Genomic DNA, 19,575 nt, shown 5'->3' on the forward strand with positions numbered 1-19,575 from the left:
AAATCTGGCTGGGAATAGCAAAATCAATTAGTTTATAGGTGATGTGTGAATATTTGTTAGACATTGAGTCACTAGATATTAGGGTGTGTGATTGGATATTAGGAATCGTAACCTATTTATTTGGCATTAGGTGCTTGAATATTACATGACTGAATATTTGTTGAACATTGCGTGACTTGTTTATAGACATTACATGATTGAATATTTGTTGAGCGTTGCGTGACTTGGTTAAAGGCATTACGTGACTGAATATTTGTTGAGCATTGCGTGGCAATGCATGACTTTATCTATCTAATGCTGACGGTGATTATCTACTAATTCAGCCCCCTTAAAAACAAATTGTGTAAAATTAGAAGAGAAATAGGCTAAAGCTGTTTAGTAAACTGTTTAACAAAATAAATTATATAAGTTGTAATTTCAGTTAAAAGTACCATAAAGGATATTGAGTGTCATCTTCAATAACCTAATAAGCTATAATGTAATTCTTGAAGTTTATATATAATTTTAGATGTTAAAATCAAAGAAATCAATAAACGAAACAATTTTCAGACTTGTATAGTAGCAATAGTATTAGATTTTGGTTGGTCTACCAAGCAATCGGACCATGATGTTTAAATTAAAAAAAAAAAAAAGAGGAAACAATAAATATGTAACATTAAAATCCTTTTGATTAGTGAAAAAGAGAAAAAACCTTTAAGCTGCTTTTTATTACGAATTTCTTGAAAAATGATGTTTGGCTTGACTTTTACTTTTAAGAGATAAATAAGATGAAACTTCAAGCCGAACAGGTACTTAATAACCAATTCAGCGCCCTTCATTGCACTTATATGGGTGTAAAAAACGAAGAGTCAGCATTCATGCTTATAAATAAAGGGAACCATTAACCATTTGAATCAAATTCAATTATCTAAATCAATCTCAGATTATTATAAAATGGCCTCTAGAGATCCAAGAGTCGATAATGGGGAAGAGGCAGCCTTTGAAGAGAAGGAGATGCCTCTGAGGGAGAAGGTGGAGATATTCCAACAAGAGATGGATGCCCTCATCAACAAGCTGATGGCCAAGACTTTTGAACTGGAGGCTGCCATCTTGGGCAACAACAAGATTCTCGCCGAGATAAATGAAATAGTAGATGAACTAAGGAAGAAATGAATTACGGTTCATTTTTTTTTGTATCATCTCCTTTTATTTCAGAGAATCTAGTTAATAAAATTTTAAGAATTTTCATTGAGTAGATATTTTCTTATGTCTTTTCTTATTTTTATTTTCTTCATTTAAGTTATATTATGCTGAATAACTTCGTGAATGGATATTAAGCATTGCGTGGCCTATTATTAGGTATTGGGAGACTGAGTTATACGCGGTGCGTGAATTGTGCAATGCATATCTTCTGTTGAGACATTGCGTGAGTGGTTTGTATGTATATGGAATAAAGTACATAGGTTGACATGTTGTTATGTATTGGGTGACGTTGGGCCAGTACGTGACTGGTTAAGTTGGCATAACGTGAGTGGATATTAGGCATCAATTAACTTATCATTAAGTATTGCGAGACTGATGGTGTGTGACTTGTGCAATTCACCTCTTGTTTTGAGGCTTATTATTATTAGGCATTGAGTGACTTATTTTTAAGCGTTGCGAGCCTTGCGGTGCGTGACTGACTTGTGCAATTCGTATGTTATTTTGAAACTTTTGTTCAGTAGTTTTTTAGGCATTGCATGACTGATTTTTATATGTTGCGTGACATGTTGTTATGTATTGCAAGAGTGCAGGCGCGTGACTTGTGCAATTCGCCTCTTGTTTTGGGGCGTTTGTTCACTAGTTTTTAGGTATTGCATGAATATGTATTAGGCATTGCGACACTTAATTTCTGTTAAATTTCAAAGGTCGATCAAATGTGACTTAGGCATTACGTAAGTGGTTTCTATGCATTGAGGGGCAATATCTGATAAATTGACTGATTGTCACACTTATTTTCTTTTAAATTTCAGCGGCCTGCCAAATGTGAAGCTTATGATTACATACGGTGGTCATTGGGTCAATGACACTTACAAGGGTGGTGAGACACGAGTAAGGGGTGTTGGGAGTGATTTATCATTTTCGGGCCTAGTGAAGCTGGTTGAAGAGGTTGTTGGGGTCAACTCACATAATAATGAAATCGAGCTACATACATCGCTCAGTCATGCCATAAGGGTTTCGCGCACAGTTATCAGAGATGATGAAGATGTAGTAAGTATTCTACGAGATGAGAGGGCAATTATTGTGTTTGTGACAGTTAAAACAGGAAATGCAAACGATATTCCACATGAACACGATATTCAACATAGTAATCACCTACAATAGAATGTTAATTATTCTGACATACCACACCATGCATTTCCAAACAAACAACTATGGCAATCACATTTGACGTATCCTCATGAGTTTCAACAACTCGGCACACACATGAGGTGTCTGCAAATGATGTCCGCACAATTTCGATCGGAATGTGCATCGAACGAAATACTTGGTACTTTGCAACAAACATAACTATCGCTCGAAAATGCATTGGGTCCATTGTCATTTGCAAACAACACTGTGATGGTTGTGAGTGATGATGATGCATCTGATAAGATAGAAGATGATGTTGAAGAAGACGACACAGCGGATTGGAATGATAAGTTGCGTGATGACTGTGAAGATGATTATGCTGGTAGACATGAAGACCGTTCAAAGGACGACAGGGTTGAGCAGACCGACATTCCTGGTTGTAATCATGCAGATAGCGGTAGAGGTCATACCACAACTGTTGTGTTAGAAGAGGTTGAGTTGGACGACAATGCCACAACCGTTGAATTAAAAGATGTTGAGGGTGTCAACCCTATTTACAAGAACGCCATTGCACTTGAGAACGGCATTTGTTCGCCTGACGATAGTGATCAAGAGAGGGTAAATACAGGGGTATCTCATCAATGGATTATTCTTGAGCTAGATATGATATCCTTCCAAACAGTTAGGAGTGAGGAATCCAGATCAATGGACGACCACTTATATCGCGAAAAAATGCTTCCATTGAAGGCTGAATTGAAATGAGCTTTGAGCATGTTGACACTAAAAGAGCATTTTGAGGTTAGAGTTAAAAAGTCATGTCACACTCATTTTGAGGTTAATTGTAAGGATAAGGCATGCAAGTTTGTTTTACGAGAAACGAAATTGCTTGAGGGAAAATATTGAAAACTTCGAACGTTCCAGAAGATACACACATGTACTATTGATGGTTTGCAATATGGGTACCAAACTGCTAGCTCTAGGGTAATTGGTGAGCTTACTTCCACCAGGGTGTAAGAAAATTATGTAACCCCATTGAGACCAAAGGAAATAATTGAAGAGACGAATCGCAAGTAGGGATTGCAATGCCTATATGGTAAGGCCTAGCAAGTGAAGGAGTATGCAGAGAGTCCTGTGTTCGGTCCGCCGAAAGAGTCATTTCAACTCCTTCCCTCGTATTTTCATATGTTGAAATGTGAAAATCTCGATACTATCACGTGTGTCACTACGGATGGGGAACAATGATTCAAATATTGTTTCTGGGCGTTTGAGTCATGTATTCGGGGGTTTAGTGTTGTAATATGGCCTGTAGTCGCTATTGATGCCACACATCTGAAAGGCAGATTCAAGGGTATTTTGTTTGTGGCGGTATGCAAATATGTGAATGAGCAGATATATCCACTTGCATTTGGCATTGGCCACGTTGAAGAAGAAAAGTCTTGGTCGTGGTTTCTTAACCAATTACGTTGTGCAATTGATTGTCCTGAAAATGCAATGTTCATTTCTGATCAGCATTTTAGCGTTAAGAATGCAATTCAAAAAGTGTACAAGGACGCTCATCACGATCTATGCAATTACCACTTAGGGAAAAAAGTTAGAAACAAGTTCAAGCGCAAAGATGTTGCCGCGATTTTCACCATGGCCGCCAACTGCTATAGGCTTGCCAATTTTAACAGACATATGAATCAACTGAAATAGCTTTGCAAACCTGCTTATGTCAGCTTTATGAGATTAAGCATTGAGATATGGGCACGTGCACGGTCACCAGTAAGGCAATACAAGCTAATGACATCCAACATTGCGGAGTGTATTAACTCTTGCCTAAGGCATGTAAGAAAAATGCCAATAACAATGTTGATCGAGTGCATCAGAGGCATGTTTCAACGTTGGTTCCATGACCGGCACAATGAGGCATTGAATTTGATCACACCCCTCAGCTCTTGGGCTACAGATTTGTTGAACAGACAATTCAATGAAGCATGTCACTTTTTCATACAAGCAATCAATCAGGTGGAGTTTCAAGTTATAGGCGGGACTAAGGACAAAGTGGTCAACCTCTCCACCAAGAAGTGTTCATGCGGTGAGTTCCAGACCGATCTACTCCCTTGCACGCATGCCATGGCAGCAATAAGGTATGAACTATGATGTTTTGTTATTTTGTGCATGATGAATTGAATTTTTGCATTGTTCACCAACTGTGATTTCATTGCCTTATCAGTAAGTGCAAACGTGTAGCTATTGAATTCTGCTCGGACTATTATAAGATTCTATCTTAGGTGGAGGCATATGCGATTCCCATTCGCCCGGTTGGGCATCCCAATGAGTGGGACATCCCCCATGATACAAAATAGGTGAGTCACGCGATTCAAGATCAATTAGTCATGCAATCCCATATCATCTAGTCATGCGATTCCATAAGAATTGGTAACGCCACTTTATATATACTACTCAATCGACTCCATATCAACTAGTAACGCAATTCCATAATAACTAGTCAAGCGACTCTATTTTTTTACTCACGCGATTTGAGAATAAATACTCACGCCATTCCATAATAACTAGTAACGTCACTCCATATTTACTACTCACGCGAGTCAATATGAACTACTCACGCGATTCTAAATCTTAACGGTTCATGCGATCCATATTTACTACTCACTCAATTCAAAGTCGATTAGTCACCCAATTCTATATTAACTACTGACGTGATTCAAAATTTAGTACTCGCGTGACTCCATAACAAATACTCCCGTGAATCAATATCAAGTGGTGACGCAATTCCATCTCCACCATTCACGTAATTCAATATCAACTGCTTACAACCCTATCACGCAATGCAATTCAACATGTCATATAGGCTATAAAGTAAAGAAGTAAAAAGGGGTTGGCATATGTAAATACATGAACGCTGTCATGTAAATTGTGTAAATTAGTAACAGATTTTATGATATGAATAAGAAAAAAATGATGTTGTTCTTATTGGACTCGTATGCTTATCACGTGAATGATTACAAAGAATAATATGAAAATGATACAGAATAATGTTATTTAGAGATTGAAAAAGAATAAACAAATTAAAAAACTTTACAACTTATGCTATTTGCAAAAATCTCAAGCGCAAACTTTTTTCGAATACCCTCTATAGCATTTGCCTTCAGCGTTTGATCCTTCGACCCGATCAACCATTGTAACGAAGCTCTAACCCAATATCCGCAATTGTGCGAATCTTGTTGTATCGAGGTCTTTTAATTTAACCTATACTTCATCCGCATCAAAGGTCGCTTTTGACGACTCGAGCTGACAAAGTACCCCGCTTTGTGGCATATAATGGGAAACAATGATGTTAATGGACTCATCTGCTTATCACGCAAGCCGAACTTCAGTGCTTTTATCCTACTATACGATGAGTCCACTAACATCATAGTCCATTTCAACAAGTTAATGTGCACTACCACCTAGTGGTCGTCGAAATAGCACGGTACGAGAATTGAGTCAACCTCATGCCATGGAAAACCCCACGGAGGTCTCCCACCCCTTGCATACTGAAGCACATCGTCTGGCATTACCGCTTCACTCGGCTTGAATGTCTTCTCGTGGGGGAAGGCTGTATATTTTTTCTCAGACCCAGCAAAATAAGCTGTCAATTACATTATGCACAATAGTTAGATGCAATTAACTAATACACACCCCATACATTTGAATAATTACAACTCAATAAAATATAATATACTTACATAGAAGCTGGTGTCAACGATGTAGATTCTCTGCTTATAGTATTGTGGAAGGTGCTCATGCGCCCGCTTACACAACATGCTGATGCATGCATCAATCTGTTGGTTGTTCATCAACTTTGTCGGCATCTCCAATTGTCGAAAAAAATCAAGGCTCTCTTGCCCTTCAATGCCCAGAATGTTAACCCTGCATATTTATAATATAGTTAAATTATAGTGAAGTTACCTTAATACGAAGGTCATTTCTCACAATTTTTTTTTATAATAATACCCATGTTAAAAGGTCTATGTAATAAATACTTTAGAACCGTTAATCTCAATATTGTCTACTATTTTCATTTTACCTGGCTTGCTCGTTTTTCATGAAGGACTCATATCTGTCCTTCAAATCGTCCGTCATTTTTCACTGGACTAATAGCGGGTTAACATATGGGTTTCAAAGGTATTTGCTGGTCAAGCTCACACATGCATCTTCGGGCTCAGGTCGAGGTGGAGCCTCAAGAGAAAGTGTGATCTGACCATTTGGGGGGGCCTCTGCTAAAGTTAGTATAGAAGTAGGACTCGCGGAAGTTTTAGTTTGACTACTTACAAGAGGTGGAGCCTCGGGAGGTGTGTGTTGAGAATGCTGGGTTGCCATTATTAGAGATAGGATAGGAACAGAATAATGTTCGATCGGCCAGCGAGAAGTGAGCTTCGAGTCGATGCACTTGATCGATTTATGCCACCTGCATCGTCAAGATCAACCCCAATACCGCTGCCCTCTTTGTCGCGCGCACCCTCCTCTTTACCCATCGATCGACCCTAAACGATCAAAAAAATCAAACACATTAGAACAGTGTATACATCGTACATGTTATAACTCATGCGATGAATAACATAAAACCTTATATGTCAACACGGTCGATCAGCCGACTCACAATCCGATCCTTCAGCCCTTGCAGTGAGTGTTGGATATGCTCATGCACTGACTGCATCTGCATCTGCATAACCCGCTAAATCTTCAACTGCATTGACTGTTGGATCTCCAATTGCATTGCATGCATCTATATATGCATATTCGTCTGCAATGACTGGAGGTCTTTCTTTCACTGTGTTCGTATATTTTGCAACTCTCGCTTAATGCTTGTAGTCATTTATGGACACAGCTACTGATTGCGTGGCTAAGCATGAGGGGCAGCAGCAGAAGTAGGAGGAGGGGCAGTAACAGAAGCAGGAGTAGCAGCATGAGAAGCACCATGAAGAGTTGTAGGAGGAGAATTAGGTGCCTCAACAACACCGAACTCGGAATGGACTTCCTCGTTTGTGGTGCGTCTCTACTTAACGGCTCATCTACCAGACTTTTCCCTTTGCGATCCATTATTTTCCTCCTTTGCTAGGGATCGAATTCTGGCCGACCCTCCAACTTCTATAATGGAACGTATTGTTACCCCTCGGAGATATTGACCTCAATGTCCGCCCAATATGCAATTCACATCTTTTCTGCCGTTGGCTCTAACGTCCTCACTGTCCACAATTGTACAAAAACATACATTGCCATTAAGTATAACTCTCGCTACCCTATGACAATAAAAATAAAGTTTAATAAAATAAAAAAATATGGTTTCTTTACTCATCTTGCCCTCTCTGTCCAAACTTGCAATATTGGCGTGGAAGTTTGTAGGCCTCTCGTCACATTGCCATTTAAGCATTCTTAGCCAAACTTGTTCGGACTGCTGCTGCCTTCCGAACAAGCTTTTGATTTCAAGTATTGCTTCCAACGCCTAAAACTGCACATCAATTGTGTAACATTTTTACTAACCTCATAAATTTTTATGCGAAAAGAATAATGATAATGATAAACATTAGGGTATGGCAGACTACCTGAAACGTCCATATGAATATATAGAGGTGGTAGCGCTTCTTCTCTGTTACGCCTGCAGCATGAGGTTCAAAACCCCTCAACAAGTAATCCATAGTCAGACTCCAAACATATGTGCCCTATGGGAATGCATTCCACTCATCGATGTTATCGACCAACGACAACAACCATGGAACCGCTGATCGTCTATAGTCTTGACCGAATAAAACATTAGTTGGGATCAAAACGAGGGTCATCTTAGTCGCGTCTCCCTCCTGCTGAAATCGCCCTCCCTTGAACGTATCTAAAATCTGTTAGATCTTCACCTCCTTCCCCGATCCCCAATATTGTAGGTGAATTCCTCTAGGGAGGGCCTCGTACGAATTTACAATGAGGGCTAGTAGGGGACCAAACTTCAATCCTGTCACCAGACAGAACTCCTTCTTAGAAAAGTGGGCCTTCGTTTTCCCTATTGCAAACCATAACTCTGCCTCGATGGTGTCAGGTTCATTGATTCTGCGCAACATTAGGTTGTGCACGAGACTGGTGCAAAATAAACTCTTATCTGATTTGACATCCATCATGTGCCCAAAGCAAGTTCTCTTAAAGTTTTCCAACTTGTTTACTTGACACAGCATCTCACGTATCACATGCAGATGCGACCACTTACAGTAGATGTTAATGCCAGCATTAAACCCCTATCGGTGCCTCAGCACACAAAGCAAGGACTCCACGTTATCTTGCTCTGTTCCTGTGCTGGCCATCTGCAACATAAAACAGATAACATTCTCATTTTAGTCATGTCAATACCATCATTGTAGATTAACAAAAAAAAAAAACTAAAGGAATTTCTTAGAAATAGCCCTCTTCAGAAGCTCACTAAAAAAATAACCCTTACAATATTTTTAACTGTTTTTAGACAACTCTGAAACAGAATAATTAATCCAAGTGTGGAGCATGGATTATTAAGTAAATCAACATATACACATTAAAGTATTACAGTTGACCCAAAATAATACAAAATGAACCCAATGTCGGTCATGCAATGCCATGTAGATAAATTTCATGCAGTTATGACACTCGTGCAATTTCCTACAACAAGAGTCATGCAATGCTTAATCAATTAGTCACGCAATACCTACCATTAAATCACACAATGATTTATAAACAAGTCACGCAATTCTAAGAACAACTAATCGAATCACGCACACACTAACTAATGCTATGGCTGAACAATAGTCACGTAATAACTTAGAAATCAGTCATGCAAAGACCTATCAATCAGTCATGTAAAGTTAAACCCTTTTGCAATCACGCAAACCCTACGTGACCCCATGCCAAAATCTACTCACGCAAAAAGTGCCAACCACTTAAGCTAGTTCTCACTCACGCAATATCTAAACCCTCAACTGAATTCCTAACAAAAGGTCATAACATATACATATCAACCAGTCACGTATGCCTGGTCACCTTTCCACACCAACAACACCAACAATACCACCTTCATGTTTATATTAAAAAATTTCAAACAACAAGAATATCAATATGAACAAGCAATATGTATAGGTTTATACTCAAAAACTGTAACCCTAAACATGAACAATAACCATTTCTCCACATGGTTCAAAATAAAATAAAAAATTTATAAAAAAATATTATACATTTCTCAACGTAATATCAACTTCCTATCACTGCTCAATATGTGAACTACCTTTATGCGAATAATAATCACTCCAAAATGCTCTTATCACTACGAAAATGCTCGAAAGTTGAACCGTCGAAGAATGCTTTTAACAGAATTGCTTCTGAGGATATGTACGGTCTCTCGATGAAAACCAAAGAGTTGTAGTCCATATAAAGGACATACTTGACTCGTTAATAAGTTTCGGGTTGAGGCGTGGAGCCTAGCGAATGGGTCAGTTTCATTAAGGATAATTTTATTCATTTTTTTTTCTGTTATCTAAAAACAATTAAAATTATAAGAAGGATCATTCTCAAAAATGCCTTTTGCATGAGGCCCATTTTAAAAAAGTACTCAAAAATTAAATCAGTATATGGTTAGAACAAAATCAAATTAATACAACAAGACCTTTTGGAGTAATTCTGTAATTCAACCCGAGCTTCCTATTCCAACCAAGGAGCTTTGATTCAAGCAAGAAAACAATCTGTAGAAAAAGTACGTATGTATTCGTGCTAATTATGTAATTAGAAGCAAAACACAAAACAGAAGGTGGCTACTTAGGCAAGTATCTTACGGTAGATTGGAACGAGGCTGAGCCGAGAAGTACTCAAACAACCTTTCAAGGACGGCTAAATTAATAATATTCTCAAAATTATATTTTTGCTAAATATTCAGAAGCAAAAATGGTGTAGGAATGACTGGGGGCGTGATAGACAACAGAATCATAGATCCCAACGTCCCAGTTCTTCCCTGTTTGTAATCATTCACGGCAACACCTAAGAATCTCTATATCCTAAGAAACCCTATTTTGTACTAACGTAATCCCCCTTTCTCAAATCCTTGCCCCTTTTATATAATCTCCACGTGCTCCGAGTGTGTCTCAACATTGGAAGCCACACTCCATACACATTCCTATAGCTAGGTATTTATCTCCATAATTCTTCTTATGGCTTCCTCTCAGACATTTGAATCCTGTTCTGAGAACAAGATTCCTGTAGCTGATGAAACCTATCAACCGACCGAACATGTGCAACGAGCTCAATGGCTTCGAGCAGCCATTCTGGGAGCTAATGATGGGCTGCTTTCGACCACATCCCTAATGCTTGGTGTAGGTGCAGCAAAGGATGATAGATGGTCCATGATCCTGTCTGGACTAGCTGGAGCACTTGCAGGTGCCTGTAGCATGGCTGTTGGTGAGTTCGTTTCTGTTTCAACACAAAGAGATATTGAACAGGCAACTGCTGCTTGCTGCACTTCAAAAACTGACACAGGAATGCAACATGATCACGTCAAGAATCTTGATATGATTTCCAGTCCCACTACAGTTAAGGCAAGCAAGCTAAGAGAGACAAACTTAGGCATGTTAGATACCCCGACTCCTACAAGGACTGCACCATGCAGGAACCTGACCTGCAGTGAGCCAACAGAAAAAATACCACCTCCGGTTATAATTCTTGAGCCAAAGTTGCCCCAAGTCTTATCTCACGGAAGGTCTTCTATAATAAAAGTGATAACCAAAGATTTAAGTACTAAAGCAGTAGAATCGGTGCAAAATCACATGGAAAAAGCTCTTCCTAACCCGTATAAGGCCGCCGCCGCATCAACTTTGGCATTTTTATGTGGGTCAGTTGTACCTCTGGCAACCGCTGTTTTTATTGCAGAAAACATTATTCGGATTGTGGTGATTGCAGTGGTTACGTCTATAGCTCTTGCTCTCTTCGGGTGTTTTGGAGCTCATCTTGGTGGCTTACCAGTTAGGGTATCAGCAGCTAGAGTTCTGGTTGGAGGGTGGATTGCGATGGCAATTACTTACGGTTTGCTTAAGCCCTTCGATACAGATCATGAGAGCAGAGACACTGATTAATAAGGGCTATCGCCTCGTCCTATCCTGTTAGCTTCGGATGTAAGTATTATCAAAAAGCAGATTGCTGCCAGTTTCTCACAAAATCATGTAGCACCTGCTGATCTATATAGTTGTTTTCCTGGTAGATCCTAGCTAGAGATGGAGCTGCAGACTTTTGTATACTATAACTTTTCCGTTGTATCTTTTGCTATAGATTTTTCTCTTTTTTAAAATAAGTTAGTTTTGATTTTCTGCTGCATTTTCCGGCCAGCCATTCTGTTTCCAAAAGCTGACGTCGAATAATAATAGAAAACAAATGGGACGTACGTATACGGTGGCATATATATACGGTTGAATTCCTGCAACCATTTGATGATGAAGCAAAAAGAGGATGATATGGTGCATCAGTAATTTTAGAATTTAGATATCCCTTTGCTGATGAATTAAAACAAGAAAATTTGTTGCAGGAAACAAAAACACGCACGGTAAGAAAGACAGGATGAAGCAAAAGGCAAATTCTCCTGTGTTTTTTTTTTGTTTCCTGCAACAATTTTTCTTGTTTTAACCCGTTAGTTAATTAGAGATAATAAAATGAAGTAGAATTGATATGGTATGCAAGAGTGTATGATGTTAGTTATATATAGACTTTTAAAAAAGTATGATGAGGCATGTTTTGTATAGATACTTAAAACATTATTTTTTAAGACCATAATATATATATATATATATATATATATATATATATATATATATATATATTAATCTAATGGCTTAAAAAAGTTGAAAAGGAACACTGTCCAAAGCAATAAAAAATTTAAGAGGTATGGCCATAATTATGGGAGGGTGGTTACCATTTAAAGCCGCTCCCATTCAGGACTGTCTGTTAATTAAAAGTTGGATGCTGGAAAAATGGAAATTCCAGTTTGAACTTAGTTGGTCGCTAGCGCCCTCTCTGCACCCAACAATCTAGACGGTAGAGTAGGGTCAGGATCATTGAAAAACGGATAAAACCGTAGAAGAGGTATAGAGGCCCTCACTTTCTAATCTGTGTTGAAAGACATGGACCAACAAGAGGAGGAGTTCTCTCCACCTTTGGCCGTCCTTCCAAGGTTGGATCGCCTTGATCGTTTGGTAATGCCTCCTCCCCAATAGAAAAATCAGTAGTCTTGAAGAATCGCTGCATGCATGCTATAGTTGTTTCCAAACTGTAACTGAGCCAAACATGTTAAAAACATTAAATATATGATGCTATGTATGCAGCTGCAGTTTCTAGAAGAGAGACGACGCTGCTTGTTGGCAAGGCAATCTTCTAACTACCCTTCCTTGACTTCAATGGAAGTACAGTGCAAGACCCTGTCATCAGCACTTGAGGAAGTTTCTCATAAGGGTACCCTGATGGAGAGACTGGCAGCGCTTGAGAATCGAGTCTTACAGTTTAATTGAGTTGAGGAGCATAAAAACAATATAATGTACTCGATTTTCGATCACTTTATCACTACTATTTTTTTTTTTTGTACCACTTTGATCACTTAATTGATGAGCTGCCTTCGGATTGCTAAAGCTTTAGGAGGTATTGAATTGGTTTCCTTTTTCCCCATTCAGTTCAGTCTGGAGCTAGATATTGGAAACACATCGAGGTCAAGCTCTTCCACCATTCCCATCCCTGAACAAAATGTACCCGGAAACAATGAGCTGAATGGAACTCTGAAAATGGCACCCCAAAAGAATCAAGATCCTCTCATCAAAGGTCAAGTAAGTGGAAATACACCTATATATATCTATGAAGGGACGGGAGCAATCAAGACCTTGTTTAGTTACGTTTGCTCCAATTATACATTTGAAACTGCGCTAAGAGAGAAATCATATGGTGATCTTGCAGGAGAGCAGCACCACAAAAGCATGCGAAAGAAAACCCCCGAAAGGCGGAAGACGAAAATCAATACTTATTACCGAAGCAGTCAGGCGTAAGAAACTGCTTCGCTGGTTTCAAATGGGATGTTGATGTCCGGCTCTACACTTTTATTTTTTTTTTCAGAGTGTTAGCAAGCAGAGCATCTCTGCTTGGTTTTCATTTTCTGAATGATGAAATTCTGAAATTGAATTGGAAGAAGCAAAAAATTAGATAGGCAATTGGACTTAGGCATTGCCGTCAAGTTGTTGTTGAAACCTGTATTTGAAAGATGATAACAATAATTAAATACAAAGGTATCTTACTTAGGTCAAATTTTTTTCTCCTTATCCGAATATATGTAAATAAATAAATTAAATCCTTGCGCAGTGAAAACTCTTAATTTGCGGAGTACGCATCCTAACCGATGCTGATTCACTCCTTTTCTACTTCTATAAGTTTAAGTACAAACTTGAATAAAAAGGAGGAAAAAATGGATTAAATTATAAAAAAAATTGATAAATACTTTTTCTGTTTCAAATTATTGTTCTATTTCATGTGTTTTTTAAAAAAACTTTAATTTTAATATTTAAATATATTAAAATTTAAATTTTACATAATTGATCCTTCGTATGGTTTTTAGTGCTAAAAAGTAAAAAAAAGAAGAAGATTTTTTAAAACTATAAAATAAGAATATTAAGTATTTAAAAAATATATAATTTTAAGACATTCAAATATTATGGATAAAGAAATATGAAAAAAAGAGAATGATTGCTTAATAATATCTTATCTATTTCTATAAGTAGATTTTAAATAATTGACACGTATTTATTGATTTATAAAAATATTAAATATAAAATAACAGTTATTAAACTAAGATATTATTTAAATAAACATGTATAAACTATTTAAATATTAACTCAATCAAAATTAAAAATTAAAAAAATACACTATTAGAATAATGAGAAAACTAAGATAAGATTCTTAAGTCAAGAAGTAAAAAATATTAAATAAATATTGAATTTGAACATTTAAATCAATAGATTGAAATACTCTATTACATACATAGATCAAGTATATAAATTTTTTTTATATAATTTGAATAAGGTTTAATGAAATATTCAAAGTAGATATGTTTATTAAAAATTCTATAAAATTTTTTATCAATATATAATTATTGATTACATGTAAAAATATGATTTATACTAATTTTTAAATATTATTAATTTTCTTGTCGAACTTTATTAGGTAATATTAGGGCAAATTATTAGGTAATATTATTATAGCTTAAAAGAAATTTGATTAAATGACATAAATGTCCAGATTTATGCAAAAATTTAAAAAAGTATAAAAAGTCATTATTAAATGAATAAAAGGATGTGCAAATCAAATGCGGCAGTGTAACAATGACAGAGCATGTGATGCCACCGATGACGGTAGACGGTGATGACAGTTCACAAATCTATTTTATTTGATTGTATATTTGTAAATGTAACTTACATTATTTATTGAATCGAATAAACTAGGGTAGTCAAGAAGCGAAAGCTTTCAAGTTTCAACAATCTAGAAATAAATTAGTAGTAAAGTCGAGGGAAAAAAGAGGAGTGAAGTGTCGTGGAATTTGTGATTTACTGGAGTAATAGTTAACCATCCAAAGGTAGCTGCAGTTGAAATAGTTGGCGATTGGAACGAGGCGTTGGATGACGGGGGAAGAAATGGAGGAGAGAAAGGCAACTGGATATCGGGAATTCAGTGGAAGACATGAATTCCCCTCCAACACGATGCACGCCCTATTAGCTATGGGGATATGGCTTGGAGCTATTCACTTCAACGCCCTCTTGCTCCTTTTCTCCTTTCTCTTCCTTCCTTTTTCCAAATTCCTTGTGTTTGTCCTCTTTCTCTTTTTCTTTGCAAGTACTGATTTTTTTTTTCAGGAAAAAGAGTTTAAACGCGCAAACTCATTTCTTTCTTTCTTCCCAGGGTGTTTGGATTGCTTTTGCTTTTCATGATTCTTCCTATCGATCCTTACAGTAAATTTGGCCGGAGGTTGTCCAGGTACGACTTCTTTCTCTTAATACTCCTACTAAATAGATGATATGATGTGATAGAGTACTTCAATTTTAATTGCCTATTCTTTCTTAACAAAAAATCGCAATGGGCAGGTATATAAGTAAACATGCTTGCAGTTATTTTCCCATCACTCTCCACGTTGAGGACATTCACGCCTTCCATCCTGATCGCGCTTACGGTCTGATTCCTTCTTTCTCTTTTTTTTTTTTTTAATTTTATTCAAATTGTGAATTATGGCCCCCTCCCCATTAGTTCAGACGTGTCCCTTAGAAGGGACTCTGCTTGTATTCTAGATACATTATACAACAAACATCCTCGTCCGCCTTGTATTCGCCGCTTACATCAATTTCATCGGAAACACATTTGGCCATGTGATGCTCGAGAAAGTGGTTGTTTTTTTATCAATTTCTTCTACGTCTTAGCTTCCTTTAGTTTCCCTGTTTTTATCTTTTTTGTTATAAAAAAAGGTACTACAAGGAAAAGCCCCAAAGTTTGGAGCAATTAATAAAATCTTAGCTTGTGAAATGTTTCAGTTTTTGGTTTTGAGCCACATTCAGTTTTGCCAATTGGAGTTGTTGCGCTCGCTGACCTGACAGGTTTCATGCCTCTTCCGAAAATAAAAGTCCTTGCAAGCAGCGCTGTAAGACCTTTTACCCCTAAACTGTCATATCCTACACATTTTGCACACCATGATTTGAATCTCATTCTGCCGTAATACATATGGATGAATGATTAGGTATTCTACACTCCATTTTTGAGGCATATATGGACATGGTTGGGTCTCACACCAGCAACAAAGAAAAATTTTTCTTCCCTATTAGATGCTGGTTATAGTTGTATTCTAGTGCCTGGTGGAGTGCAGGAGACATTCCACATGGAGCCTGGTTCTGAGGTTTCATTCTTCTGACTCTTTATTCTCATTTCATACTTCTTAAATAAGGTAGAAGGTTTCAGTTCTTCCAAGATAAGTTGTTTATCCTCCACATTTTTCTCCAACACCCAAAACATTCATGGAGTTCTTGTTTTTGCCTTCTGGCTCTTCTTTATCAATTTGTCTTGGCAACTTAACAATGCTTGGTTTGCCTTACAGATTGCATTCCTTAGGGCACGAAGAGGATTTGTCCGCATAGCCATGGAAATGGGCAGTCCTCTGGTCCCAGTTTTCTGCTTTGGTCAGGTGTGTTCTGCTTTTCTCTTTCTTTTCGCCAATCCCATTTTTTGCGCATCTTCAAAATTCATTGATCTTAGCATTTCTACCATATAATTCTAAATATGTTTAACACTTTCTAGCTGAAATACCATTCTAGTGTAAAAGCGTGCAACTATAGGATCAGTTTGCAACTGTGGTGTGGCCTTGTAGTTTGTTACTTGATCCAACCCTCAAAAACTTGTCATTTTTTGTGTTACTTTTATATCTTGTTTATTATTTTCCTTTTAACAACTTCCACATTCTACCTCACCTGAATCAAATTTCCTTTCTTTGTCCATGTGCTTCAGTCTCATGTCTACAAGTGGTGGAAACCAGGTGGGAAGTTCTACCTGCAATTTTCCAGAGCTATCAAGTTCACTCCTATATTCTTTTGGGGAATTTTTGGGTATGCATAACGTTACAAGTTCTCTTGTATGGTATATATTAACCTTTTTGTTTTTGTGTTTTTGGTACATTCTTTTATTTAAAAATACTTCAATAGTATATTTTCAGTTACTCTTGAATCCTTGTTGATGAATCTTGGGCAGTCCAAAATGTCAACAAAATTTTTGGGAACAAATTATAATATTTCTTGAGAAATGCAATGTTTTGGTGGCAAAATTTCATTTACCACTGTGTTTAATATATTGAAACCTTTGCAGTATGTAAATAGAAAATGGAAGAAATAGTAAGTGACGAGTCTTTGTTATGATTTAAGTGGATTATTTTTTGGGGTAAGTTTACTAGAAAATCAACCCTTTTTAAGGAAGATAGAGGATCTTCAATTCAAGTCAGGCAAGTGGGAGAAGGTAAAAGAATGAGAGACGATTCCCTTCTGTTGTATGACCTTGGCAATATATTTTGATAAAAAATTAATTAAAAGAAAATGAGTTTCTGTGGTTTGTATGTCAGTTGTTGTGAAGCTTGAGGGAAATTGATGGCGTCTTCTTGATTAGTCTCAGGACAATACAAAAGCTGGAAAAGAGGAGGAAAAGAAAAGAAAACTACTAATAAATGTTCTATGTTTGCATTATTTACATAATAATTCTGTGTTTACAATTATAAATCTTGGAAAAAGTGCTATGTTTTTATCTGGTGCTGTTGAAATATGTAACTGTCAATCTTTTTTGCAGATCTCCTTTACCCTATCAACATCCAATGCACGTGGTGGTGGGTAAACCTATTGACGTGAAGAAAAATCCACAACCCATTGTCGAAGAGGTATTGATACTCCTGTATGGTTTCCATAGTGGCTTGTGTTATAATCTCCCCTGGGTAGAATTTTCTATTATAGTTGCTAATGCCTGTTGCCTTTACTTAGTGAGTAATGATGTTAAAGAATAAGGATTCAGCATGTAAAAGGAGAAAAGAAAACTCACCAATGAAAATTTTGATGGCTACTTTCTATATTAATCACTGAAACAAATTTATGGTCTCAAGCTACAAAAAGCTCCATGGTAGTGGACTTGCTTCTTACAATATAATAGTTACAGTGAACAAAACTACTTTCATAACTTAAAACCTGAATTGCTCATTGACAGATCTATATCTAGAAGCTTAAAACCCTACGAGTCTGTTGTTGTGAAACTATGACTTTGTATTAGTTGTTTATAACCACACATGCATTAACACATCTGTTTCACAGGTCATTGAAGTACATGATCGATTTGTCGAAGCACTTCAAGATCTTTTTGAGAGACACAAAGCTCAGGTTGGGTTTGCTGATCTTCCATTAAAGATTCTTTGATCTGAACTGAGTTTGGGTTGGGTCTTCTTTACACTTAAATCATGTCCGTTCATGTCCCAATTTCTTGCCTGTATGGTCTATACAATTGGAATGTGAGGACAATGAAGCCAGGAGATATTTGATTAATAGAGCACATAGCTACATACGTATATTAAATTCTTACTAGCCTCAGTAGCATCAATAGTTGTGCTATTATGATTCAATTATTACTTATAAAGATGTTAGCAGTGGATATGCTAAGCTTCTGACTATGCCTTTATTGTTTTGTATGTTTATGATATTGATCTATATGATTAGTTAAATTCCGCAGGCAACTCAAAACATGAACATCCTTGAAGGTTTCATGTCTGTAGCAGTTTGGCTGCTTTCTTTGGTTAAATGAAATCATAGCATTTACCAAAAAAAAAAAACCTTGCAGTCCTTTGGAAGCCCTTTTGACACCTTAATGTCTTTATGAACGCCTGATCTGAGGTATTCCAAGTTGAGAGCAGACTCAAAGCAGAATGTTATCTATAGGAAAACAATTTTATGGCCAAATCTTTACCTATTAATGCAGATCCTGAACCAATTCATGAATGCAGCTGTCCCTTTTTGGCAAAGATCCACGTCCATCCCATTGTGTGAAAAATTAGTCAGATAAACAAACAATAAACGAATAAATTGCCATATCATGAAGAATGAAAGCAAGAGCAGTAGGCAAAGGCACAATCAATAGACAATTTAAAGCTCAAGTACACATCAAGGCTTGTTTCAGAATTTTAGCATAACAGTGTCACTTGAGCTGGCAAAGAAGCCTTGCCCTGTGACCAAGATGTTCAACGTTCCTACAGTCCTTTCGAAATTTTACTTGTCTAATTGTCTCACCCTTACCTCACTTCCTTACGGCCCTTTGTTCTTTTTACGGCTAATTACATTGTGACAGGCAGACAGCTTAGCGTAGGATGGCGGAGAAAAACAGATGTTACAACTTACATCTACTCTTCCAAAATGGCAAGCGTTGGGAGCTGGGACAAAGTAATGGAATAATAATGGCAAACTTGAGAAGAAAACACCAAAAAGATCTGTTGCACTCGAAACCGGGCCTCATGACGAAGATGATTGTATTAAAAACTTGAGACTCGTGAATTACGGAACAAATCACCAGCATGGTCCTCCAATATAAAAACACTTTTGCCATTCCTTGTCCATCGTTTCAAAGCATAGTGAGATCGTAGAGTAAGAACATTTGTCAGCCTGAAAACTGTCAATCTACAAAGAAGGCCCGATAATTCAAACATCAAGC

The 19,575-nt window shown here is 37.2% G+C and overlaps 4 protein-coding genes across 5 annotated transcripts; 3 read left to right on the plus strand and 1 right to left on the minus strand.

The window, feature by feature from the left end:
• LOC108662295 lies at positions 5,372 to 6,833 on the minus strand. Its single transcript, XM_018121907.1, has 3 exons — positions 6,383 to 6,833; positions 6,042 to 6,225; positions 5,372 to 5,944 (listed from the first exon to the last, which is right to left on the minus strand). Exons 1-3 carry the CDS (start codon positions 6,436 to 6,438, stop codon positions 5,870 to 5,872), a joined length of 315 nt encoding a protein of 104 aa, XP_017977396.1. The 5' UTR covers positions 6,439 to 6,833; the 3' UTR covers positions 5,372 to 5,869.
• Positions 10,503 to 11,420, plus strand: LOC108661003 (vacuolar iron transporter homolog 5-like). Its single transcript, XM_018116613.1, has one exon. It carries the CDS (start codon positions 10,503 to 10,505, stop codon positions 11,418 to 11,420), a length of 918 nt encoding a protein of 305 aa, XP_017972102.1.
• LOC18610603 lies at positions 12,459 to 13,571 on the plus strand. The gene is made up of 4 exons (XM_018116616.1): positions 12,459 to 12,530; positions 12,660 to 12,833; positions 13,002 to 13,151; positions 13,279 to 13,571. The coding sequence occupies exons 1-4, from the start codon at positions 12,459 to 12,461 to the stop codon at positions 13,399 to 13,401; spliced, it is 519 nt and encodes a 172-aa protein (XP_017972105.1). The 3' UTR covers positions 13,402 to 13,571.
• LOC18610604 (diacylglycerol O-acyltransferase 2) lies at positions 14,741 to 18,607 on the plus strand. 2 transcript variants are annotated; one of them, XM_007046363.2, is made up of 9 exons: positions 14,741 to 15,172; positions 15,268 to 15,342; positions 15,450 to 15,535; positions 15,891 to 15,997; positions 16,094 to 16,249; positions 16,448 to 16,534; positions 16,855 to 16,952; positions 17,680 to 17,767; positions 18,192 to 18,607. In XM_007046363.2, the coding sequence occupies exons 1-9, from the start codon at positions 14,988 to 14,990 to the stop codon at positions 18,291 to 18,293; spliced, it is 984 nt and encodes a 327-aa protein (XP_007046425.2). In that variant the 5' UTR covers positions 14,741 to 14,987; the 3' UTR covers positions 18,294 to 18,607. The 2 variants fall into 2 exon arrangements, with proteins under 2 accessions (XP_007046425.2, XP_007046427.2); XM_007046365.2 differs by having other exon boundaries at positions 14,764 to 14,944.

The sequence above is a fragment of the Theobroma cacao genome, chromosome 1 (genome assembly GCF_000208745.1).
Source record: "Theobroma cacao cultivar B97-61/B2 chromosome 1, Criollo_cocoa_genome_V2, whole genome shotgun sequence".
In the NCBI taxonomy this organism is placed as follows: Eukaryota; Viridiplantae; Streptophyta; class Magnoliopsida; order Malvales; family Malvaceae; genus Theobroma; species Theobroma cacao.